A 26,106-nucleotide genomic window follows, 5' to 3' on the forward strand; every position below is an offset into this window, starting at 1 on the left:
TTTCCTTTCAACTATGGATATGTCAAATACCATTAAATACATTGATAGAGTAATTGTGTTGAAATATTTTGTTTATCTTGTAAGATCACATCTTGGTGAATATGACAGCAGTGTCCTGTGTTGTAGTTTTTAATAAAGCAGAGTATCCAAAAAGAAACTTAACTTTAATCAGTATCTTGTTCTTCATAGGGATGTACAGTAGATAGCAATCATCTTATTTTAATAGTTGTGCCGTTTGTGAGCTTTAAAAAAGCACTTCCAATATTTTGTCAGTAAGTTATTTCTCTTACAATGTTTAACGTGTCTGCCTGTGCTATTTCTAATCCATGGAGGTTTTGGATAAGTATCCAAAACTATTTTTAATGCATTTATCTAAAATGAACCTTCTGAGGTTCTCCCATCAACACTATTTTTAATATTTTGTTTTCAATATGTACATTAAATTTGTTTACTTATAAATTTCATTGTAGGCTATTTACCCTTTAGAACTGTAATAAGCATGGGCCTGCAAATAACTCAGATGTGTTTTTGTCCAAGCAGAATTTAATCATTTGAAATCCTGATGATGGGACCTTGTTTAGTACTTTAGGGCTAATCTATGTGGAGGCATTTACTGGCAATTATAACTTCTCATGTGAATGCTCTTATTCTGAAACAAGAATCCCTTGGGGGGATTTATTTTACCACTGCCAAGCAACATACATTTAAACCAGAAAAGGCACTTTTTAAAAAAAAATTTTATTTAGGATACTGTATATCCTAGAAGCTGGGGTGAAAGAGGTATTGGCCAGTCACGGAGACTTGTCTAGCCGCATCAAGCACTCATAATTGCACAGGTTTAAAGATGCAACAGTTTAACAATTCAGTTAAACTGGTGCCAAGCCCTCCATAGACACTCTTATTTTGGATTTCGAGGGGGAGGTAGTGATTTAGCTGAAGGATTCCTTACCAACTTAAACTGAAAAGTGTGTCCACAGTGGGGTTTAAACCAGTTTAACATATTTTAGACAAAACAGTGCAGTTGCTGTTTAGATGAGGTCCTTGAGGATCGGTATTCTCTCTGAGACGGCTGCCTGACAGATGCAGCAGTAAGATGCTTTTCTTCAAATCTGATAAGCAGCAGTACATTAGTGAGAGCTGTAGTTGAACAGGCAATAGGGCCTCTGTTTATTCTGCCCTCAAAGTGCCGCCTTCTATTTAGAGAGCTAAACATTTCATTACCCAAAAGAGGAGCAAGAAGATCTAAAAAGCATGGAGTCTAAACAGGTACAATACTTGCTTAAAGTTAAAGAAAAACAGAACAAATTCCCCATAGAAACAAAATCTCCTCCCTATGATTTTCTCCATAGATTACTTAGCTATAAGGAAACATGCCTGAGAAAAAGGTCAGTGAAGCACTTTGAGGAGGGGTGTTTAGGGTGAGGACTTGCATAGGCCGGGCTATTGACCAACATCGCTACACTGGTCCAGCTTCCCCTCTGGACACTCATTCCAGAAGCAGCTGGTTTCCAAACTTGCCCCATCCACACTACAGCCTTTTTATTTCAAGTGGGTGTTGGTTACTTTTGGCCACTTAATTGTTTTCGTAAAATCCTTCCAGCTGGGTGTGGTTCTCTGGTTTTAAAACAAATCATCCACAGGCTGGACTAGGAGTGAGTCTGAGCCAAATTCTAAACCAACTGCAGTTTAGAGGTTGCAGGGGAAACTGGGCCGGGCTCTCAGCTCCCACCTTGGGTCACAGCAGGTGAGACATTTGCTCCATGGGTGCAGCAAGCAGACACCCCGCCAGACAGCGGATGGAAACTCTCCCAGGCTGGCTGAGCTCCGCGGAGCGAGGTGGAAGCTCGGCTAAAACTAACGTTTGGACCAAGGAAAACATCTGCCGAAACCCGGGATCGAACCAGGGACCTTTAGATCTTCAGTCTAACGCTCTCCCAACTGAGCTATTTCGGCTGGTTGAAGGAGTTTTTTCTTTCCTCTTTACCCTGAAATTGGAGGTTGCGGCTGGTCAAAGACAATGTGCTCGCGGTTCACCTGGTGCTGTGAGCCACTGTCCCGTGCATGCACGGACGGACAGATGCAAAGGTCGCCTCCTCCCTCCTTTGATCTGCAAACCCGGGGCAGACAGCGGCCAAGCCTCAAGGCGCTTTGTCCAGACAAGACAGCCCTGCCCGTGTGCCGCTGGCTCCCTGTCCCCCTGACTTCTCCGGCTCCCCCGTGGCCTTTCCCTTTGCAGGGCTGGTCCGCCCATTGCTGTGAGCGCAGCGCTCGTTAAACAAGCGGCTCTGTAGCAACTCCATTGCTGGCCCCTCCCCCAGAACCCCCCCTGGGCGCATCAGCCGCAGCCTGGCCCTGCCCCGTGCGAACGCAAGTGCTTGGCGCTGCAGGGAGGGCAGCGGGGGAAGGGCCGGCTCTGCTCCCCGGGGATCATTTCTGCAGCCGGCTGGTGCTGGCCGGTTAGCAAAGAGGCGCTGCCGTTAAGGTCTTGGTGGGTGGCAGGATATCTCGCAGTAGCTGGGTCTCTGTGGCGCAATCGGTTAGCGCGTTCGGCTGTTAACCGAAAGGTTGGTGGTTCGAGCCCACCCAGGGACGCGGCGTGCTTCCTCTTTTCTTGCCTGCCCGCTGCCACAAGCAGTCTCCAGGGATGGGACGCATCCGGCAGGGCATGGCTCGACCGGCGGGATTTGGGCGGGGCTGCAGGGGGAACGGCGGGGAGCTGTGACTTGTGCGGAGGAAATACATCCTCGAGGGGGAAGGGAGAGTTTATTTTGCAGGGCAGGATTATCCGGGGAGGGGGGGAACGGCGGACAAGCGGAACCCAAGGAGCCTCTTTGTGTTTCCCCGGCCCGCCGGGGACCGGATGTGGGGGCTGCACCGGCTCCTAGCCGGAGGGTTTAGGCGGCTGCACACGGCCCTCTGGCCTTGCGCACGCGCACAAAGCCAGAGGCGCGGGGCGGGCGCTGCTGTCCCGGCCAGAGGTTGGCTGAAGGGCTGCGGGCGAGATGGCCGCGCTGGCTGGTGAGTGGGGGGCCGCCGCCGCCTCCAGTAGCAGCCGCACGGGGCTCTCCAGCCTCCCCTCCCCCACTGCAGCAGGAGGGGCCCGAGCGGCCCCCCCCCTTCCCTGGGGGTAGGAGCAGGGACTCCCACCCCTTCCCTGGGGGATGGGGGAGCCCCCCCCTTTCTAGGGTGGGAGGTGGGAGATGGGCGGGGCCAGCCCCCTGGCTGAGGGACTGGGAGGGGGCAGGGCCAACCCCCCCTTCCCTTGAAGAGAGTGGGGGGGGAGGGGTCCCCCTGTCCAGTGGGCTCAGCCCCCTCCCTCTGGTGGGAACATTCCCACCCCCTCTCCCAGCTTAAAGCCTGAGTTGTGCCTCTCCCTGGCGGGGCGGGGCGGGGCTCAGTGTCCAGGGGACCCACCTTGCAGGATCCTCTGGGAAAGCAGCTGGAAAGGAAACTCACCCTCTGCTCCCCCCAGTCGGCTCCTGGATTGTGGCAGCCTGATCCGCTGGGGTCCCTTGGGGACCAAGCCCAGCACTGAAATCCCAGCAGTGGTATGGTGACCGCGCGGAGGGGCTTGTCTGGCCGTGACAACCTCGCCCAGATGGCAAGGCCTGGGCCATTGACAAACAGGCGGCAAAGCGAACCGAGAAATGCGCCACACTGGGCTCCGACCTGGATTTGGGGGCTGGTGACAGCCACTCCTGCTGTGCTTGCTGGCCTGGAACCATCTGCAGGAGATTTTAAATCTCTTATTGGCAAAAGTGTGCATTGCAGAAGTGTGATAACTCCATGACAGCCGGGCCAAGATTCCTATCTTCTAAATAAACCCTTACTAATAGTCCCCAAAGATCATTCAAACTGCAAGCACCTCGAACGTTTTATTTCTTTGCCATTGCTGCTCATTGCCCTTTGCGGTTATGCTGCTGGATATAGACTCTTGGTTTCCCCTGTGTTCTTATTCCCACAGGTTACCACTTTTTCTCTATTGACACCCAGTGTTTTGCAGTCTCCTCCCCATCTAGCACTAGAGAAAGGGAGGGGTGTCCTAGTGTGACACCTGTTTGTGACACTCTCCCACTGTCTTTGGTTGTAAAATTCAGGCTGAGAACCCATGCATTGTACCCCTATTGTTTTTGGTGGCAGACACTCCAAGGGAATGATTATATCCAAATGGCTGCTTTCATTTATTTACATTAATGTTAATAGAAGTATCTTCATTAAACGTTTTGGTTTTTTTAATCCCCCACAGAACCTACATTTGGGGCCTAAACTATCTGTTGCTATGTCTTTTAAAACTGCCTTTAAGATGACTCCAAAATGTGGGAGATTAGAAAAATAGTTTGTATTTATTTTTTATTTGTACTGCAGAAGCATCTAGGAGTCCCAGTTATGGACCAGGTGCCCATTGCACTAGGCCCTGTACAAACACAGAACAAAAAGACAGTCCATGCCCCAGAGAGCTTACAATTTAAGTACAAAAGGCTACAAGATTGGGGAGCACAGAGACACAATGCAACAGTGCTGGTCAGCGTGATAGGCAGTGGTTTCGGGACCCTAACTCTTGTCAAGTTTTTTGTAGGCACCATGGCAAGGGAGAGTTTTCAGGAGGGATTTGAAAGAGAAGAACAAGATAGCTTTGTAGAGGTTTACAGGGAGCTCCTCCCCAGAAGGAGGGCCAAATGGAAACGATAAGCAGAAACAAAGGCATCACTCTTAAAAACAAACCAAAAACAAAAAAAACCCCATCCAGTCACTTACCCTGCCCTCCCCATATTTTAGGATGCTGTCCAGATCCTAGAGAGGTACTAGGTTGCTGACTTCCACCCATGCCAGTGCTACCTTCAGTGCTGTCAGTGTGTGAGACAGTTTGAAAGAGTGTCATTTAAATCACTGGACCCACATTGGCCCCAGACCGTGAATTGTAAACACTCTTTCTTTTAATTGTCCCTGTGATTTGGACAGAGGTTTAGTAACACTTGCTTGAAGTGCATTGTTCTTGACATTTAAAAAAGCACCAGTCTGTGTGTGCATTTATTTGTTGTGTAATTTGGTTTCAGAGCTAAAATGTTTTAGTGGATTAACAGGACTTTGGGAGAATACAGGAGAATGGGTTAGAGTTTTGTGACTGGAAGATCTGTTTAGCTTTTCAATCCTTACAGAATTATACCCATTTCAGAATGAAAATGAGGCAGGTGGGTCAATATTAAACCTCCTATCTAGGGCTTGAACATTCCCCCTCTCCGCCCCCTCCCACTTCCACCCTCCCCCTTGTTATCCTAAGCTCTGAGTCTTGAGAGAGGCTAGCAGACTTAGTGGAATGCTGCTGCTTAGTGGAATGCTGCTGCTACGGTTGCCGTGCAGCTCTGTTATCATCTTTAATTGAGATTCTGGCTGTGTTAAAGGTAAACTGCCCTGTGGCTTTTGTTCACAGCTCCTCGCTTGGCCCGGGTTGGGATATTTCTTTTGCGGTAAGTAGCTCCTGGTTCTTCAAGTAACCATAGAGAAGAAACTTACTTGTGTGTGTTGGGGGGGCGGGAGGGGGTAGAGAAGGACAAAATGGATTACATTATTTTGTTGTTTGCAGCCCTCTTCATGCCTTTCTCATGAATACTTTCAAATGGCTGCCTCTCCAGCCCTATTCCTTGAATGTATTTTTTCTCCAGTGAGAGTAAATTTGGGATGAATGCAGCTGCACAACTCTCTGTGCTTGAGTTGTTGATGTTTGGATAGAGAGTGAAATGTCAAGTTCTGGGAAACAAGCCTGGCTTTTCTGATGGTGATCGGGTCACTGGAAAATGTTGGCTAATGGTTAGATCACAGGACTGGAAGTCAGTACTCTGTTTCTGTTCTCACTCTGCCACTGACTTTGGTCAGAACACGTAATTTCCCCATTTGCCTGTTTATCTGTCAGTAAATGGGGATATAATGTTTCACAAGGCTAGTGAGCTTCATTAGATAATATCTGTGAAGCATTGCGGGAGCCTAGGATGGAAGAGCAAGTGTTGCTGCTGTACCATGATGTTCAGCTGTTTTCATTTTAACAGGCCCAGCGCTGTGACATCTGTTCACACTCAATTGCTCCATCAGACGCCCGTGACCAGCCATGCTGACAGGTAATGCAACACTTCCAGCTGAGTCCTTTAGCTGAGTGTCACTTCTCCTTCAGGTGGGAGACTAAGTGATACAGGAAAGAAATGGCTGTTTGCTACAGCTCTGTTTCGTTGTGTGGGTGAAGAAAGCTCTGTTTCTCTCTCTCCTCTTAGGAATCAGTATTAAATGGCAAGGCATTGGCTCCTATTGATGAGCCTGCCAGGAAGCCTGAGTGTATTGTAGGTCCTAGTGAAGGTTCCCTGCCTTAGCAGCAATTTCCACGATGTTTGGGCTTCTCCCTCCTATTTAGAGTCTGCTTGTATGAACCACATAAAACTCCCTTGGCCTGGTGTGCTATTTTTAATGGTTAGAACTCTCCAAAACAAAACTCAGTGCAGGATTTACAGCCTGCAATCTGAAACCCTCTCTCAGTCTTCAGCCTCATGTGTCACAAGGCAGGTGATGGTGATATTTACGAATGTTCTATGCATTGTGCTGCTCGTCTTAAGCGGCTGGCATCTTGGTCTTTAATTTGGTGATGAGTTCTAGTGCTTGTGAAAGCGGGAAACAAACAGCACTGGTGCATCCATTCTCATCCTTCCCTCTGACGTATCCAGCAGTATCCTGGGCTATTCCAGACCGCCAGCTACTTACCAGAGCACTTTAGAATTACCTGGTCCAAACGTGACCAGCCTGTAAAACCGCTACCTACCTTCCCCCATTGTGCCATCTTTAGCAGCAGCAGCTTGTGTTGAATTGACTATGAGCGGCTTACTACAGTCCCTACAGGAGGTCGAATGTCCTCAGAGTTGAGACACCTTAATCAGTGACTCTGTTAATAACTGAATAGATTGGAAGCTGGTGTTGCCATCAACGTTGTTTGTTCTCAGCCCAACCCAGGTCCAGGAAAAGAGCTCTGCCATCGTCCAGAAAAAATCCTACGTCCCCACCAGCCGGGGAGAGTATATTATCACCAAACTCGATGACCTGATCAACTGGGCTCGACGGGTGAGTGATCAGTAGTGCCCTGGGTCTGTAAATGAGAATGGGCAGCGAAGGCTTTGGCATGCTCACGGGAAGGTAGATGAGCCTGTCTCTTTGAAAGGATGGAAATCCAGTTCAAAACCTCTGGTGCCTTGCAATGAAATAGGGCCTGTTCCTTGCCTGGAGCTGAGGGCTTGAGGGTTTCTGCTTCAGAGAGAGGACTAAAGTCTTAATCTGAAGATGCTACAAACTTGCTTAAATATTGTGATGAGAGAGTCGTCCTGTTCCTCTGTGGTTTCCCTCCTACCTTGTATATTCCAGCAAATGTCATTTTATTGGCTCTTTATCTGTATCAGGGTTCAGCCTGCTTTATTGCTGATGAGGCTCTTCAGATGATTCCTTAAACTGAGGTCTCTCTGCTCTGGAGAGTAGTGCTGTGTCCTGGCCAAGGTTGCTTTTCTCCATTCTCCTGTGTCTTTGTGCAGTTTGTTGTGTGCTGGCAGCTGCCCCTTTGTCCCAGAAGTGGCTGCATTTCAGTAGTGCTCTATGTAAGGAAGTCCATGGGACTTGGACATGCTTGAGTGCCTCTGAGGGGGAAAGGCTGTGTGCGTATGTGTACACATACCCAGGGGTAAAGCACCTTGGGGCAGAGGTCTTGCCTTCCCATTTATATGTAAACCCCACACCATCGGCAGCACTGCATATGTAATACAGAATGTAAACCACCTTTGCCATTTTCCTGCTACCACTCCCTCCCATCTCCCCGTCTTACTATCCCTTGAAACATTCTGAGCGGCCCAGGCGGGGTCTCAGGACTGCAGACCTCAGTCCCTTTTTGAGCGTTGTTAACCAAACTCTGATCTCTTCCGGCCCAGAGCTCCCTGTGGCCGATGACCTTTGGCCTGGCGTGCTGCGCGGTGGAGATGATGCACATGGCGGCTCCTCGCTATGACATGGACCGCTTTGGGGTGGTGTTCCGGGCCAGCCCCCGGCAGGCAGACGTCATGATTGTGGCCGGCACCCTGACCAACAAAATGGCCCCGGCCCTTAGGAAGGTATGGATTCTGGCCGTGTCATCAAGCGCAACTTTATAACTCAGATGCAAAAGAATTCACTCTGAAATCGGTCTCTCCTCCAGGTTTACGACCAGATGCCTGAACCGCGCTATGTGGTCTCCATGGGAAGGTAAAGGCCAAAGGCTTCCTTGTTATCTTACAATTGGCTGGGAGCAAATCTATTGCCACCGCTTGTATTAAGTCCGTCAATAAAGGCCTTGTTTCTCACTCAGGCTTCCAGCCCTTTACACTGTGTCAAGTGGCCTCAGTGTAAACGAAAATAAGAACTAAGGTTCCCTTTTTTTTTGGTGTGTGGGGGGGATGTTAGAATATCTTTTAATATTAGTGCTCCTCTCTAGGAATCAGAACTCTAAAATGTGAGCTCCGGGGGTTATTTCTACAAACGAGGGGAGGAGCCGCCAAATTCATTTATAAAAACCCCGAAGAAGGGGGAAGTGTACAGCTAGCATTAACGATATTTTTTTAACAAACTGTGAGACAGGTCCCACCTTCTTCAGACCCTGAGCAGCAAATCAGAGCCGGCTTCTCTGCCAGTGGCGCATAACCACAATGGAAGCAGTGACGTTAGCACCTCGCCGAGAAACCAGGCTTGCTGCATCTCAGGCTCACAGGGAGGCAGATGCTGTGAGGAACGGGGCAAATTCCATTATTTAGACTGCAGCCAGGGGTAGAGCCCCGGGTTTTTCACAAAGGTGAAATAACACAAAATCAAATGACAGATTAAATGAACTGGAATTAAAATCTCCCTCCCTTGTGACAGAGGGGCAGCCGGGTCAAATTTGTACAAGTGATGCTGTAACCCATGTGCCAGGTGGCAACGTCCAGTGTGGAGAGCTGGGCGGAGCCTTGCTGGACAGGAGCTGCTGCTGGGGGGTGAGTGTGGGTAAGCTCATTCTCCAACCCACCCCCTGGGGACAGGCGCTGACATCCCCCACACGGCCTTCTGACCCCTCTTTTGGAGAGAAAATGGATAAAACGAAACAACATGAAATTGCTGGGGGAAGAAAATAAAAAATGATTAAAAATAAAAATAATTTCACGGGGCTCTCCCCATAGACTTCTCCCTTCATCAGGAAACTCACAGATGTGTTTCTAACATTGCTAGCTCCCCTCTGTGTTGTGGCTTTAGGCCTCATATATGCGCTAAGGACAGCCACACTAACAAAAGGCTCTTAATAAGTCTTAGGTTTTGACCCCAGCACATGTTAGTAACTTAGTCTCTGTTTTCAGAAGTGTTGTAACCAGATCCATACCGGCAGTGACAGCCAAGTGGCACTAGCTGTAGCGGTTCTTAAACGTCAGGACTGCTACATGACACCGTGGCTTATATGGACCTTACACAAGTGGCAGAGCCCATCACAGAAGTGTGTATGTGAATGGAGATTAACTCTTCCCAGTGTCACTAGCACTCCACTAAGGGTGTAATTGCGCCTCCTGTAGGCATACTGCGGTAGCTTTAATTCAACTAGCTGGGGTCCTGGAGCAGTGAAGCTATGGCATCCTGGGCTTCAGAGTGGGCTGTGCAAACCTACCCAGGACCCTGGGTAAATACCTGTGGGACTAGCCTGTGCTGAAGTGCACACTGCTGTAGCTTCACTGCTCCAGGACCCCAGCTTGCTAGATTAATTTGCGAGTCTACACGAGCTGCAATCAGACCCCAGGACTGCAGTCTAGACATACCTTAAGGACATGTATCGGAACAAGCAGCATGCAGTAGCAGCAGAGATTTTTAACCAGGCTGTTTTCTAAACCCCATTTGTACGCACAGATCATTCTGCAGGTTTTGCATGATTGCTGTGTGACTGATACTGAGGGTTTTAGGACGTAGTTTTCTTTTAAATGAATGAAATTCTTAAGTCCCTTGTTCAGAATCTGGTCTGTTGGAAAGCAGCCGGAGTGTCGCTGTTGTGAGATATCAGAGATTCTCAGAACCAGGAGCCTAACCCATGCCTGTGGGAGATGCCCTGGTGCGCAATTATTCATCCGCATGTGCAGATAACTGCATGTGTGACTTAGGCTCTTGTGTCTTGAGAGCTCGGTCCTGTGTGTTTATGTGGAATAGCCACAATATTGACCCAGCATTCAACTGTCTGAAACTGGCCCCTTGCTGTAAAGTCTTTTGCTTTAACAGCCACGTGGCTCTGTTATCATCACCTTGACGCACAGGTAATGTTTGGCATTGCCTCCTGTGTAACGCTTGCCTTGTGCTCTTCAGTTGCCCTGAAAAGGACACTGAACCCTTTGTGTCTCTTGTAGCTGTGCTAATGGCGGTGGTTACTACCATTACTCCTATTCCGTGGTGAGGGGCTGTGACCGCATTGTGCCAGTGGACATCTACGTTCCAGGTAAAGAGAAACTCTGCTTGCCTCTGCTGGATTCCAGTACGTTACTCTCAGTGCAGCCAGTGGGAGCATAACGGGAGAAACCTAATGTTGTGTTTTAGTTTGGACTGTGATTCTAAGAAGTGGAAGGAGGAGAGACCTGTCTGACTCCTGTCAGCATGTTGCTATTTAATGCTCATTAGTTTGTTTTAAGCTGCATCGCTTATATTTGCAGGCTTTTGTTACATGGAATTCAAACAAGGAATTGGGAGGAAAGTCAAATCCTTGTCACTTCTGTACAGGTGATTGCACCCAGTCCAGTCTATGCATGGCACAGGGGTATTCATTACACCCTAAGGAAGGAATTTTCTGTGTCAAGTTACCACGTTATTTACAAGGAAAAGCAGTTCTGAGCTTAATAAAACTTTTCCAAGTGCATCTCAGTTCTAACTTCTAAAAATACAGCCCTCTTGTCTGTGATGGCTGCTTTTTTAATGCAAGAGAAAAACTTGTGCCTTATTTTTAATTTAACAGTGAGGGTTATTAACCCTCCTGGAACAAACTACCCCCGGATGTCTTCAGAACACGACTGGATGCCTTTCTGGAAGAGATGCTTTAGTCAAACAGAAGCTATTGGGCTAAATACAGGGGTAAGGGGGGGAAACTGTCTGGCTTGTTATGCGGGAGTACAAACTAGCAGGTCTAATGGTCCCTTCTGGCCTTAAAAGCTATTCATTTCTGCAATCTCTTTCTTTGTACGCCAGCTCCAGTGCTGGTGTCTGTAGCCTGCTCAGTGCAGCTGGCTAGTTGTTGTTTGTTGTGTATACTGAGGTAGCACCTGGAGGCGCTGCAGACACGGAGCAGGTCCCCACACTGCCAGGCGTGGGACGAACACAGCCCCAAAGAACTTGCAGTCCTCAGCTTCTCTCTCCCCTGCAGGCTGCCCACCGACTGCTGAAGCATTGCTCTACGGAATCCTCCAGCTTCAGAAGAAAATAAAGCGGGAGAAGAAGCTACAGCTCTGGTACAGAAAGTAGCTTCTCTTATTTATGATGTAGCTATTCACCCTTCACTGACAGAGAAATGTACTCGTATTATCACGCGCACACAACCTGTGGTCTGCACAAATCTCACAATAAAACATGATCTTTTTAACGTGCTCTCCCTGTCTTTAACGTTCTTACTCGGCTATTTAAACTAGGGGGCGTGCATTCTGGAGCTAGTGTTGTTGCATGCCCCAGGAACTCCCTGCAACTCGCCCAGTCTTCCCCCTTCCAGGTATTCTGGGTGCCCTCCGTTCTCCCTCCCCCCATACATATCCCTCCCCGCCCAATGGGTAAAAGGGTTAAATCTGATAGGACCCGGATATACTGTTCCCTGGGTTGAATGGCTCATGTGTGGAAGAGACCATGCCACTAGGTTCATCACGTCGTTATCGGATGTTGGGAAATCAGTGGTTCTGCAGATTCTGGGTTTGATCTATTGGCTGCAGAGGGCTTTGCAGGTTCTGGAAATTGGGCCCTCTTATGTAGTGACGTTATTTACGTAAAATTGTGTTCATGGTGCGAAAGGCCAAACAAATCTGTGCCAACCAATCTCTGATACCGGAGAAGTTGAGGCAGATACATAGGTGAGTTTCAAATGTTTCACAGAGTCCTGGCTTGATTTTACACTGAGGGGAAGTACTTCTAAACTACCTTCGGTAAAAGGCTTAGATTCAACTTGCATAGATGAGATTTGTTTCAGTTTTTCTTACCCCTCTGTGGGGATCAGGACTGAGATGTATCCCCAGCTTTGCCACAGATGGGATGGTTGGTAAATTAGTCTCAAGCCCGTTCTAAACCAAACTCCCAGAAGGTCTCATCTCCACTTTCTTATGTGCAAAATTCTGGGCTTGCATGCTGTCGGCAAATACACAGCTACAGCAGAGGCTACTATGGACCTAAATCAACATTTACATTCTTCATTTCATCTCATTACTCCAGCTTCTATACCTCCCTTTGCCACCCTAAATCTCTTCTAGCTTTGATGTTACACTTTTCAGATATCTGTGAACTGAGCACTCATCTTCAGTCATCACTTCAGCCAACCATTAACTTCTGTCCCTTTTATAATCTCTCCTGCTACATTAGTCCTCTGGCCTCCAGATAGATTTTGTGGCTCTTCTTTTAACTCCATTCAGTTTATCGGTGTCTTTCTGATAATGTGATGCCCAGTATAATGTCTCAGGTACTAGCAGACCAGAGCTATTTACCCTCATGTTCCACCATGTCTTCATGTGCAACACAATTGTATGTGACCTCTCTTTGTAGTTGTATCCCATCTCTTTATAGCACTTCTGAACCTCAGGCCTCCAAGCTGAGTGTTGAGACCCCTGCCTGTCATGCTGACCCAAGATTCTCATTGTTTTCTTATGCTCCCTCATTTCTGCTGGCTTCCAATTGTTATCTCATCTTAGATTGTAAGATCTTTGGGGCAAGGATCATCTTTGTTCTGTGTTTGTGCAGCCCCTAGCACAATGGGGTCCTGTTCTGCGGTGGGGGCTCATGGGCACCACCACAATACATATGTCTGAGAAGTCTACATCTAGGCACTCACTTTATTCAGAATCTTGCCCAACAAGCTTATTAAAAGGCTGCAGCCTTTGTGAAAGTGGAACAGGAATAAAAAGCATCTAAACCAAGTGTAGGCTGCCTGCATCAGAATCACAGGTGATGCTGAAGGGTAAACAGATTGGTGATTTGCTACCAGCGCTTCAAGCCATCTGTAATGAGGAGCAGAGCGCCGTTGCAGAATTACGCATGTGCCTATAAAAGATGAAAATCAATGATTCTGAAGTCTCAGCTCTAGATTTAAGTCAATTTAATGTCTTTAGTGTTCGTATTAATAGCATGTTCATCGCATTTATATACAGAAGCGGGTAATTATTCATGTAGTGGTAAACTTCCAGGGAGGTCATAAGAATTCATTACCAAAATTGGAATTAAAAACAGGCCATTAGCCAAAAATATTAGCAGAGATTCCCAGGGGATTTGTCTGAATCTCATATTTCATTACACAAATGCAAATGTCAGGCGTTCCGAATTGAACTCTGTGGGGTGGTGCGTATTTTACTTGGCTTGTTGTGGAGAGCGAAGTCTGGATCTTTAAAAAGGACAGTGTTCCACAGGAAACCTCTGGATTTTGAAATCCTTCATTCAAGCTACCTACTGTCCCCACCTGAATTTTACTTTAATCGACATCTGTGGAGCCTACAGCGAGGCCTCTAAGCGCTGTTCAAAACCCACAATTAAAACATTCTTTTAAAAGTAGGAGAAATGCCCCAGATCCACAGCATGTCATGAGAGGTCTGCCCTTGGGGCAGGTTTCTTTGACCAAATAACACCTATCTCTGACCTAGCATCTGAGATCCATAGATCTCAAAGCATTATGGGGGAAAAAATGGGGATAATAATGTATTGTGAAAGGGGAAACTGAGGCACAAGGAGGAAATGACTTGCTCATAGGCACCCAGCAGCTCAGTGGCAGAGCCAGGAATAGAAAGTCAGGATACCTGAATCCCAGTCCTAGACACCTAGACGGTTTGTGGTGCAGGGTCCAGTATAGACATGCTAATTCTAAACTTTCATAAAACTTCCAACTATACTTTCCCAAACCCTCCTCCCACAATCTTACTGCAAGTCAAATCAATATGTTAATCTTCCCTCATTAGTATGAAGAGAGAGATGACTTGTCACCCCACCCTCCCTGGATTGTGCATAGCCAGTCCTTGACGATTTAGTTTTCATTCCTGCTGGCAGGATTTCTTCTCTCACTTTTTGTTGTAGCACCTCAGCAAGCGAGCCAGCAGCGGGCGCTGGATGGCTGCTCACGCTTTGATGATGGTGGGTGTGATCATCTTGTGGAAGGAGTAGTATCGGCAGTCTGCGGGCGGGATCAGATCCATCACGCTGGTGCTTATGTTCTCCTTCTTGAACCCTGCTTCAATCAGATGTGCAACCTGAGTCTCCTACGGGAGGGACAGGTAAGACAGAGACCAGTGATGTTCTTAGCCACCTCTGCCTGAACCCACAGTCCATCCCAACCTGATCCTCGATGAGCATGAGACCTCACCCTTTGTTTAACTGATCTGGTTAAGTTAAAATGATTCAGCTCCAGCCTCTAAGATGGCTGAAGCCAACCCACAAAAAACACAAACCGTGCTTCTGAGGTGCATCCTTTAACTGGGTCCTGCAAAGCACTACTCGTCAACCTTCCTTCCTACATGTGTTACCGCCTGCCTGTTATCTAGCCGGGCCATTTAATAGAGGGCATCTTTCCTAAGGGCTGAGGACTGGGCTGCTTTTATCTGGATCATATCCCTGCCTATAAAACTCACGTGCGCATTTCTGTGTCCGCAAACCGAATGGCAGGTGCAAGTTTAAGTGCAGCTCTGCACCTACAGTCAAGCAGATGGTAGGAGTCCAGCCTCCGTCTGCACCTGTCAGCAGCCATCTTGGGTGAGTGAGAGATGGCTGCAGGATTTGGCACCCCCTCGCCTGCAATCTGGCTCTCTGAGCCTCCGACCCTGCTTACCTCAAACATCTTCTCGATGTCCGTGTACTTGGTTTTGAGCAGCTCCCCCCAGGACGTCAGGTTGCAGTAGGTGAGCACGCCACCGGCTTTCAGCAAGCGGAAAGCGTGATCCTGCGGAAGAGGGAGGAGAACTGGAGGCTGATGGGATTTAGGGGCTGGCCTGAACACTGCGCTCCTTGCTGCCCCTTTCTGGAGCAGGAGCCCTTCCATCTCTAGTTCCTGCCATCTAGAACAACCTCCCCATACGTCTCCCCTCTTCAACTCTCCATTTTCTTTCAGATAACCTCTGAAAGCTTCGATTCTCCCTTGCTGTGGTCAGTCCCCCTCCCACGTAACTCCAGCAAAACGCTTCTTGGGTAGAGTTTGTAGGAAAGGTGCCACGCAAGACAAACTCGGACTGAGTGCAAAAATCTCATGTCCGTAAAACTCCACGGGCTCCAAAGCAGCACTGGAGAAGCTGATGGCTGTAACAACAATGGGCAAAGGCTGATCTAGCAAATCTCTCTGGGCGGGTGCCATCTCTTGATGGCTCCTGTGTGGCTTTGGACGTGAGCTTCAGTGCTAACTCTCCAGCTCAGAGAGGCTGTGTCTTCCTCTGGGGAATTAAAGTCCTTATCCTGCCAGGTGATAAGTGTCCTCAGTTCCCAGCCTGAGCTGAAGGCACTCCGCACCTTGCGTGAGCAAGCCTCAAATGCCTGGAGCTGCTGCACAGATACCAGCAGGGGGCTGGAAATATGCTGCTAATGAGTGAAGAATGCGGCTGAGTCTGTTTTGTTAGAGAGGAACCAGAGCAGAGTCATTTTACCTTGATAAAGCTGAACTGGTGGGTGTGCCAGGTTTCTGCTGACAGGGGATAGGTATCGTAGAGGATGCCTGTCCAGGAAAACCGATGGAAATAACGCATTAGCTGCAAGAAATGCTGTAGCACAGGCTGGGATCATTTAATTGGGCTGAGATTCCTCTTCGTAGCTGGCTGCCTGGGGTGTGCACACACCCTCCCCCCTTAATACGTTACATTTGAGTCACATGCATTTGGTACCACCAACATTGGTGATAAGTTCATCATAATGGGAACAAAGTGCTTCCCTTCTGTCAGTCTTTGTGAGTCCGGTTTAAACGGGCTAGCTGAATTTCATCCTTCCTGCTTCAGGGCTAACGAGGTGAGGCAGCAGGGCCTCGTGGCTAGGGCACTGGGCTGGGAGTCAGGATGCATCAGTTCTGTTCTTGGCTCTGCCACCGCCTTTGGGCAAGTCACCTCCCTTTTCCGTGCCTCAGTTTCCCCTCCCACCCTTTGTCTTGTTGATTTAGATGGTCAGCCCTGCAGGACAGAGCGTGTCTTACTGCATGTGGGTGCAGCATTGAGCCCAATGGGGCCCTGATCGTGATTAGGGACTCTAGATGCTACTCAGTCCCGGATATTAATTCATACTGATTTGTACTGTGGTTGTAGTGACTGTCTCGCTGCAGGCCTGATCGCGTACTGCTAGCTCAGAGCAAGATTTCCACTGTGCAGCTGCTTTCGTCTTTCTTTATAAATAACAATAGCAAGTTCTGACCTGGTATGTTCTGTCCCTAGATCTCCAAGTGCTTTACAAAGGAGGTCAGTATCATTAGACTCGTGCAGCTGGGGAAACAAAGCTGTGAAGTGTTTTGCCCACAGTCGCCCAGCAGGCCAGTGGCAGACTCTGGAATAAAAGCCAGGTCTCCGGTGCTCTATCCACTAGGTCACACTGCCTCCCATGTAGCAGTGCCATGGTACTTTAAGCCCTGGGGCCTGACTTTTTTCATAGGGCCTGAACAACATCAGCTCCCGTTGAACTGAATGGGAGTGTCTGGGGCTCAACACCTCTGGAAGTTAGACCACCGAGTATAGTTCCCTATGGGCAGGTGATCATTCTTGCTGATAGGCTAGGGTGATTTACTCCTAGCATGGATGAGCTCAGGTCCTGCTCAGACTGGGTTTACATAGCACCTTCTTTGGAGATCACCTTCCCACAGCGTATATAGCTAGAGCCCCTGTTTCCTGCTAAATGTATCGAATCCCTCCATTCTCTGATGCCCCACCGTCCTAAATTCCATAACATCTCAGGCCACAGTATATGCCCCACTAACTACTGCCCAATAAACTGGGGCTTGCTGTGTGTTGTGGAGGTCCTCGCTGCCTGGCGGCCTCCTTCCACACAACCCACCCCTGGGATTCCAGTCTGCTTCCCTTACCGTCAAAATGCCCGTCTGGCAGTGTCGGCACCACATCTTCCCACAGCCCCTTCAAGGGGACGACCTTCAGGCAAGACAAGGAGAAGTCACAAGACATTAGGTAGGCACAGATTCGGATCAATGATTGGCCAAAGAGAAGAAGCAGCACTGAGGGAATGGGGGAGGGAGGAAGAGCTGGATCAATTTCCATTACATGCAGCATTGATCTCTGTGTCTTCATCCAGGCTTCTTTTTACCAAGACCCGATTAAACATAAAAATCCAGCTCCGTGACAGGTGTACGTTGGTGGAGCGCGATAGCTTCAATGGAGTTAATCTGCTTTGCACCAAGGAGTGGGTGAGAGTCTGTGTGCATCCGTCCATCCATCCAGAGAGTCACCAGACCAGTATTTGCAAGCCATATTCCTCCTGAGTGTAATTCAAATCCATTGGCTGCCGTGCAAGTTACACTAGGGAGGGATTTGGCAAGTTACACTAGGGAGGGAAGTGTGTGTGGGGGGCGGGGGGGAGAGTCCACAAGTCAAATTCAACCCACAGGCATCACGCAGGTCCCCAGTGGAATGACATCCATGTACCTCAGAGCTGAGGCAGTGTCCATATGTGTTAGATTAACTGAGGATCCTCTCCCCCGTCAGTGGGAATCTAATACATTGTGACTGATTTAAAAATGGGTTTATGATACAAATTAAGAAGCAACTCGATACTACTACTGAGCATACAGGAAGCAGGTTTCATAGAGAGTTCATGTTTTGCTTAATAGAGTGGTTGTGTGGTGCTAAACCTTTTCTCTGCTTTCAGGTCAGGACAGTTGTGGGGTTTTTTTAAAGTCAGGCTCCAGGGATTTTCTCATTCAGCTCTGGGAAATCTAGAGGGTAAGAAATGGGTGGGAAGGCTGGCTTAGTGGATAGGGCACTAGGGGGGAGACTTGAGATCTGGATTCAGTTCCTGGCTCCGACACAGCCTTCCTGTGTGACCTTGGGAAAATCACCACCTAGGCTGTGCCTCACCTGCCCATCTGTAAGACAAAATCCTTTAACGACTGCGAGACGCTTGGAGCCTGCTGATGAGCACTGTATAAGGACATCACTACACAGCCGGAGATGGGGATAAGCCCTCCCCCACCCCAGGCCACATTATGGCTCTTCGATGCTGCCACATGAGATTGGTTGTGGCTACGAAGGTGCACTGAGCCCGCCATGCATCCTTGCCTACAGCGAGCGGAGCTGCTCGTACCTTGTGTGGCTGTTTCTTGGCCCACTCCTGCAGCCTCTGGAAGACGCCCTCGTTGCATTCAACGATCCAGTGCTCCTCAATGTCAAACTCTTCCAGCTTGGTGGCCGCGATGGCCATGCCAAATCCCACTTCCAGCACGCGGCCGCCTGGGGAATGACAAGGGCAGGTCAGGGCCTGGCTAGCCGGACTGTAGGCGCTCTCTAGAGTTAAACGACAGCTGTCTTGATCTTAGGATACTCTTCCTTTAATCGTCGGTGCTCAGATCTGAACGTGGGGGGAACTGGCTGTGGTCAGTGGTTCGGGTCCAAGCCAGGCTGCTCGTGACCAGCCGTCATTGCTCTCAGAAGGCTTCTTGGTGTGAAAAGAGGTCCTGATGTCTGCCCCCACCCCAGCTGGGTACTCTCTCTTGGCAGTCTCAGCTATGTAACCAAGCCCTGAAGGGCCATGGAGACTGAAAATCACTCTTACCCCTAGAGTGGGTCCCTCTGGTGAGGGTAGGACCACATAGGCAGGGTTAGCAGGCTGGGGAAACTTGCCAGGGAATTTTCATGCTCTGGTACCTTTCACTAGTGTTAAATTAACTTAGAAAAATGAAGATCAAGGCAAGCTGTGAATCAGCACCAAGGGACCTGCCCAGCCAGCTAAATCAGAGCTGGATTGGAAAAGAGAGGGTGCCGTGATTTGTTACTTAGGGTTTATCTACTCCTACTCTAGCCACGTCTCTCCTTACTCCTGTACGTTAAACACACAACCCTGTCTCCTAGCTCATGGGCGTCCTGCCTAAAAGTATGGAAAACCCAGCAAATGTGTTGGAAGAGGAAAGGAGATGAGGCGTTTGAAAACCTCTGGAAGGAACAAGATCCATAGGGCTTTGTAAGCCAGACAATTAACTCATCAGCACGGGAATGACACACTGAATGCAAAACTCCCAATCAGTGGACGTAAAGTCCTACCAGTGACCCACTTGCACCAAGGATGTGACAGCATCACTTCCTCCAGTAAAATGCAACCCTGTAAAATCAGTGAATGTGCAGGAGGGAAGGGAATGTTCTGAACACCTATTGTCACCGCCCAAACGCAGTCAGATGTTATTCTGAAGGGACATTGTCAGGGTAAAACGTTATTTAAAAATAAGTATCCTCAGTCATCCTGCTAAGAACCCTACAAGCAATTATTAAAACTGGATAAGAAATTACTTCCTCCCACCCATTTATACCTGTTTCTGTACTGGTAGAGGGAAACTCAGTTTGTCAGTTTCATCTTTGTTTCTAGTCAGTTTCATTCAGGAGGCCGGGATCATGCAAACACCTACCTGCAGGCTTAACTTTAAACATGTGACAATGCCGTTGGTGTCAAGGGGACTGCTCACCTGCTTATATAACTGCATTTTCAGGATCAAAGCCTAAATGTTTGGGAGGGTGCTTTGGAAATGTAGTGCTGTATAAATGTGAAGTATTCTGGCCCTTGTGCATTGGAGTAATACTACAGTGGCTGGGGCTACATAAGATGCCAGGTAATGTTTGAATCCATAGGAAAAGAGGACCGTCAGACCTGAAGAAGAACTCCGTCTCTTTCACCAACAGAAGTTGGTCCAATAAACAATATTCCCTCACCCACCTAGTCTCTCTCATCTCCTGACACAAATTCAGCTACAACAACACTGCAAACAGATAGAATGAAAGCAGGAGTCCATCTCCTCTCTGACAATGGCCATCGCCAGATGCTTCAGAAGAAGGTTCAGAAATTACCCTATAGTGGACAGTTACGAATAATCCGCCCCTGGAGAATGTTTCTTCCTGACCCCCTAAAACAAAAGGGGTTATTGCCCTTCCAAACTCTGAGGATTGTTTTTTCATCAAAACAATTTTTTAAAAATCTAAAACCTTCACTACTTATGTGAAATCTGGTTAGACCTTTTCCTAACAAAACCAAACTACCTGATCCCTGTGGGCTGTTTCTCTGGTAACAAATCACTGCTTATAGAAATGCCACTGAAAACCTCCATCTGACATGCTCCAAGAGCTTTGGGCCTGAACCGCAGCTTAGCGAAGTCCATGTGAGTCCTTTCCATTCATTTCAATGGGCTTCGGATCGGGTAGTTTGTTTTTAAATGAAAGATAGCGTCCAAAGATCAAGGAGAGCATCTGAGGTACTTTAGCCACTCCTCCAATGCCCAGCTAAAGACCTCCCTTCCCCCTTTCTTGCCCTACCAAAAGGTCTGCAGCTATTTGGAAACCTGTCTTCTATTACACAGAGCACAACTGTTTCACACAGCTACTGTTACAGTAAAGCTATTCTTAACCTTGGCTCCAATGGAGCACATGGATTTGCCCAACCTTTCCAGTTAAAATGTGGGTTGCATGACAGAAGGGGGAACTCAAAGGAAAATGGCCAGGAGATAATTTATGTGCCATTGGCGTTCTCTTGACTTTCGATTGAAAAGCTATCACAGGCCTGACTTTTTTCCTAATGTTACCTTCAAAGGTGTGCAGAAATCAAATACTTTAAAGGTACGAGTGTAGAATGACAGTCCAAAACTCTGATCTGATGTCTTGATCCAGCTGGCCAAGCCATGTTTAAAGTTTAGTTAGATGACCTGAAGTACTGTACCGATGTGCTCAAAACAAATTTTTCCCTCTGACTTCCATCCGTCTTTGAATCACCCAGAGAATCAATTCATAAAAAGCTGACACTGACTTTTACATGCTAGCTGTAAGTGCTGCTAACGGTAAAGCAGATAGTTGTAGGGGCAATGACTTCACCAGACGGTTCAAAATACAACATGCCTTCCACTCGGCTCCTTATTTAAAAGAACGACATGTTTTATTCAACAGCAGTCTTAATACAGCGAGAAAATTCTGGTTACATTATCAATTCATTTCAGGGTATGCAAAGCCCAGCTCCTATTGATAAAGAAAACAGAACTTTCAATCTTCTAGCATGTAGCAGCTGTTCGTTAACCCTGTTAATGGGGCTGTGAACAAAGGGATATTCAACTGAAGCAGGATTCCATAACACACAGACACCCCCAGCCATGTCTGCAAACTGCTCTTTATTTCATAGCCTGAGCTGCACAAGTTAGATTGAGAACACAGTGCAACATTAATTCCCAGGCCAAATTGCTCACTGTTGCTAATCTTTGGTAGCTGTTGTTCCTGAATGCACAAAAACTTCAGGCTGTTTGACCTTTGGGAAGCTTATCTCAACTAATAACAATAAGCCCCATTCAGGACAGCGTCCCGGGGCTGAGAATGACAGAAAACACTTGCATTCGGTTCCAGATAAAATCTCACAGAATCCCCCCTTGTGAACCAAAACTCCTAGCTGTTGTCAATACTCGCCCCACCCCCCTGCAGTGAGCTGGGACCTCGCTAGTCAGTTACCTTTGGATGCTGCTGCTGTAGCCAGAGAATGCATGTAAGGGGTCTCCCACCTCTCCATCACTGGCTTGCCCAAGATCTCTAAGTGGGTGTCTGTCTGATTGAAGCCAGCGTCTGCCTCCTTCCATGACGGCTTGCAATTCTCTCCCTGGAGAAAGATAGGATGGACAGCCTCAGAGGAGCTCATGGTATTGCTAGTACTCCCACCCGGGGAGGAAAGTCCAGCAGGCTCAGGAGGGCAGGGGAAAGGAGAGAAAGGAAGCCCCTGTGATCTCACTGGCTTTATATAGACAAGCCAGAAAAAGCTGAGTGTGCGAAGAAGAGCAGAGGCTACTTCTGGGTAAAAGGGATCTCTTATCTGGGCTGTGGGTCTTGAGCATGCCCAGTACAAATTGGGAGAGGAGGAGGGCAAAGAGATGTGAACGAGGAGGGACATCTGCTGATGCCTTGGAGAAATGCATTGACACAGACACCAGGCTGAGCAAAAGCAGGTTGCAAGGAGACATGTAAACAAAGCACTCCCACTCCTTCTGTGCTCAGTAAAATAAGCAATCTTTCTGCATCATTCTGCCTGACACACGGAGCCAGTGTCCACCAGGTGCAACACAGGAGTTTGCCAAGGTGCAGGACAAGCTAAAGGAACAAGGATCTCAGCGCCTCGCTGAAACCTGCAGCAAAGTCCCTTCACGCATAAGAGGCCGAGACTTTAAAAACAACAGCAGCTCTAAACCGAAGAGATTTTAAATGGGGGAGTCCCCTTTTAAAGGCGGGAGACTTGCCAGGTTTGGAAAAGTGTGTGTGAGTGAGGGCTGGCTACTGGGCAAAAGGGAGCTGAAATCAATGGCTCAGGAAGTGGACTCATGCTTGCAGTTCCTCAGGGCAAGGAGAACTCCTCAGACACAACTGACATCGGTCCAGGAAAGTCCTGTCTAGCCACACTTCATCAGCCACCCCGAAAAGTCCTGCTTGGGGGGCCTATCCCTTGCCCAACATATGGGCTGTTATTATACTCCATTCACTGGGATGAAGGCAGTTCTCTTCTCTCAAAACAGATGTTTGCTATTAGCTTAACCTTATGCCATGTGCATCTCTGATGCAGTTGTCAATTTTGTGCAGGCCCATCTGCCTACAGAAATACCACAATAATCCCAAATGGGGGGCATCTCGGAGCCTCAGTCTTGCTCTGTGAATTTTAATTCTCTTTGTCCTAGCCCCTGAGATAAAGACTAAGGCCCGGATCCTGCAAACACACAAGTGCTTAACTTTACTACTGTGAGCAGTCCCTTCGACTTGGCGGTAAAGTGAATCCCATGAATACGTCTTTGCAGGATCTGGCAATAGGGGTCTCATTTACGTAAGTGCTGAGTGCCCACAGTGTGCACGGAAATCAACCGGAGGTTTGGATACACAGCACTTGTGCAAATCAAACCCTTAAATACCCTTCTGGGATTCAGCTAGAGCCACTAGATGTCCCTGCTTCTCTGTTATCAAGAGGGCAAGCAAGGCATCCATGCTGTGTGACTACTTGAATAGGCAGAAAGTTAGATTTCTTAAAAAAAAAAAACCCAAAACCCCCACACTTCAGGCATGAGATTTTAATTTCTCATTGAAACCCACATAAGCAAAATCCTTCCTCCCAGTAGGAAGAGGTTTTCAAATAAAACTGCCTTAGACTTCATCTAAAATGAGGGTGTTTTCCTCCCAAAGAACAAGAAGTGGCAGGTGCATGCCAGATTGATCAGACATCTGGGTATGCAGAGTGCAGAAATAAAACACCACTCCCAAACTGCGCAACGTCTGGGATTTAATTACCTTTTCTGCCCTCTACAGTCTGGGAGCATGTGTAATCCCATGGGCAAATCAGTGATAGAAAGGGAAGGGGGGGTATCATTTGATTCGTAAAAATCTACAGAATCATCATGCTCCCAGACTGTTAGGGGACATATATAGCAATGGCACTACAGTAGCACCTCGGAGTTACAAACACCAGAGTTACGAACTGACCAGTCAACCACACACCTCATTTGGAACCAGAACTACACAATTAGGCAGCCACGGGGGGGGGGGAGGGAGGAGCAAACACAGTATGGTGTTGTATTAAACGAGAACTACTAACAAAATAAAGGGAAAGAAGCATTTTTCTTCTGCATGGGAGTGCTTCAAAGCTGCATTCAGTTAATGTTCAGTTGTAAGCTTTTGAAAGAACAACCATAACATTTTGTTCAGGGTTCCGAACATTTCAGAGTTACGAACAACCTCCATTCCCGAGGTGTTTGTAACGCTGAGGTTCTCCTGTATATAAATAAAAGACTAAATAATAATAGTTAATAAGAGCTCAGTGTACTTCTGACATTGAACTAAAACCACTCACTGCCTGTTACAATAGCATTGGTTTACGCTCTTCCCTGAGCGACAAAAGTTTTGCTGGCATAAATGCTAGACTAGACAAAGCTTTAGCCTCAAAGCAGCAAAAACACACCACAGCCCTAGTGTAGACGCAATTATACCTGTATAAAAAGGTTTATACCAGTGTAACTGCATCTACGCTAGGGTTTTTACTGGCAGAAGTATGTTGGCAAAGTATTACGCTGCTGACGTAGTTCATAGATTCCACTTAGTCTGGTAAAACTTTTGAAGTGTAAATCAGGCATAGGAAAAAGGGTGCTTTTTTCAGGCACATTAGTTCAATTGTGCTAGCTCAACTCTAAGTATTAAGGCCATGTATGCCTATTATGTCGACCTAATTTATGTCAGCATACAGCCACTGCAGTTATTAAATCGCTCGTGTGTGTTTGTGTGTGCGTGCACACTTGGCTCCTTGTGGCAGTGGTGCACGTCTTCACCAGGAGCGCTTATATCGATTGTATTGTCAGTGTGGGGCATTGTGGGACGGCTCCTGAAAGCCAGTAGCAGTCCATGTAAGCAATGACATTGCATCAAGCTAACTACCTCAGCTATGACTCTACACTGCTTGGAGAGGTGGCGTTACTGAATCGGCGTAGAGAGGGGCTTATGTCAGTGGGAGCCAAATTTAAGTGACGATACTTCCATAGGTAGGTCGATGCAGGACAGTTTACATTGACCTAACCCTGTAGTGCAGACCAGGCCTCAAAACGTATGGTTTTTTCCTCAGGCTTGTCTACACACAAAAGTTGTACTGCTTTAACTATACTGGTAGGGGTTAAAGTGGTGTAACTCCAGTAGTGTGGCTACCAATACATTGGTATAAATGTGCTTATACAGGTGCAGCTTTTCCCTTACAGAAAGGGGAATAAGCTGTATCTGTGTCAGGCACCTTTACATCAGTGTAACTATGTTCACGCTAGGAGTTGTACTGGTATAACTATTCTGGTTAAAAATCACATCCCTACTTGACATAGTGATACCAGCGCTAAAACTGTGTGTAGACCTGGCCCTAGTCTAGGCAAAGGCCACAGATAAATTCACACCTTGCAAAGCACCCGACCAAAGACACCTCTGCCCCACATATTCACACACCCTGGCTGCCCACACCCTGCTATGCACACACTCCGTCTACGTCTACACTCCCAGTGCAGCAATGCAACTGTGGTGCTGTAGCATAGACGCTTCCAACACAGACGAAAGGGATTTTTCTGTTGATGTAGTTAATCCACCTCTCTGGGAGTCTGTAGGGAACCTAGCTGTGTCAACACTGGGAGTTAGGGTGACCAGAGGTCCTGATTTTATAGGGACAGTCCTGATATTTGGGGCTTTTTCATACCTAGGTGCCTATTCCCCCTTCCATCTCCCCAGACTGTTCACACTTGCTGTCTGGTGGTGCTACTGGGAGTAAGGTTGACCTGACTCCAGACCTCATAATGCAATTGTTTTCACCGCCCAGAGCAGCATAGCTAGATCGCCTTTTGTTAAGTGTAACCCGTGCCTCACTTGCAAACATCTCCCTACCTATGCACCCCTGCTGCATGCACACCTGCCTGTGCTCTCTCACAGGTCACCTGGTCTCCCCTTCACACTGACGTTCCCTGCCAGACCCTAAAGCTTCTGCCCTTCGCTCTCACGCACACGCTCCTTAATCAAACCCTCCCCCCTCTTTCTGACACGCACTGCCCGCTGGCTCGCTCCCTCCTTCCTGCTGACTCGAATCCGCCTGGGCGGGGCGGCCGGTTGGCTGCAGAGTTACCCCACGTGTCAGCCAGCCCAGGCTGGACTACGTTTCCCGTGGTGCCGTGCGTCTTCTGCGCATGCGCGATAT

The 26,106-nt window shown here is 48.0% G+C and overlaps 2 protein-coding genes and 2 non-coding genes across 5 annotated transcripts; 2 read left to right on the plus strand and 2 right to left on the minus strand.

Moving 5' to 3' along the window:
• Positions 1-1,880: 1,880 nt before the first annotated feature.
• On the minus strand, positions 1,881-1,953 carry TRNAF-GAA (transfer RNA phenylalanine (anticodon GAA)). Its single transcript has one exon. It is a non-coding gene; the product is annotated as a tRNA-Phe (tRNA).
• A 565-nt stretch (positions 1,954-2,518) lies between these two features.
• Positions 2,519-2,592, plus strand: TRNAN-GUU (transfer RNA asparagine (anticodon GUU)). Its single transcript has one exon. It is a non-coding gene; the product is annotated as a tRNA-Asn (tRNA).
• Positions 2,593-2,903: 311 nt separating this feature from the next.
• NDUFS7 (NADH:ubiquinone oxidoreductase core subunit S7) lies at positions 2,904-11,627 on the plus strand. The gene is made up of 8 exons (XM_067559433.1): positions 2,904-3,018; positions 5,429-5,465; positions 6,042-6,110; positions 6,978-7,095; positions 7,947-8,126; positions 8,210-8,256; positions 10,404-10,492; positions 11,408-11,627. The coding sequence occupies exons 1-8, from the start codon at positions 3,003-3,005 to the stop codon at positions 11,503-11,505; spliced, it is 654 nt and encodes a 217-aa protein (XP_067415534.1). The 5' UTR covers positions 2,904-3,002; the 3' UTR covers positions 11,506-11,627.
• A 1,433-nt stretch (positions 11,628-13,060) lies between these two features.
• Positions 13,061-22,190, minus strand: GAMT (guanidinoacetate N-methyltransferase). 2 transcript variants are annotated; one of them, XR_010921964.1, is made up of 7 exons: positions 21,876-22,190; positions 18,493-18,638; positions 17,261-17,324; positions 15,849-15,916; positions 15,044-15,154; positions 14,284-14,477; positions 13,061-13,275 (listed from the first exon to the last, which is right to left on the minus strand). XR_010921964.1 is itself a non-coding variant. In XM_067559447.1 (6 exons), the coding sequence occupies exons 1-6, from the start codon at positions 22,057-22,059 to the stop codon at positions 14,337-14,339; spliced, it is 714 nt and encodes a 237-aa protein (XP_067415548.1). In that variant the 5' UTR covers positions 22,060-22,190; the 3' UTR covers positions 13,316-14,336. The 2 variants fall into 2 exon arrangements, 1 of the variants encoding a protein (XP_067415548.1); XM_067559447.1 differs by lacking the exon at positions 13,061-13,275 and having other exon boundaries at positions 13,316-14,477.
• Positions 22,191-26,106: the final 3,916 nt, after the last annotated feature.

This window comes from Emydura macquarii, unplaced genomic scaffold (assembly GCF_026122565.2).
Source record: "Emydura macquarii macquarii isolate MOO-44397 ecotype Brisbane River unplaced genomic scaffold, CSIRO-AGI_Emac_v2 contig_306, whole genome shotgun sequence".
Lineage (NCBI taxonomy): Eukaryota > Metazoa > Chordata > Testudines > Chelidae > Emydura > Emydura macquarii.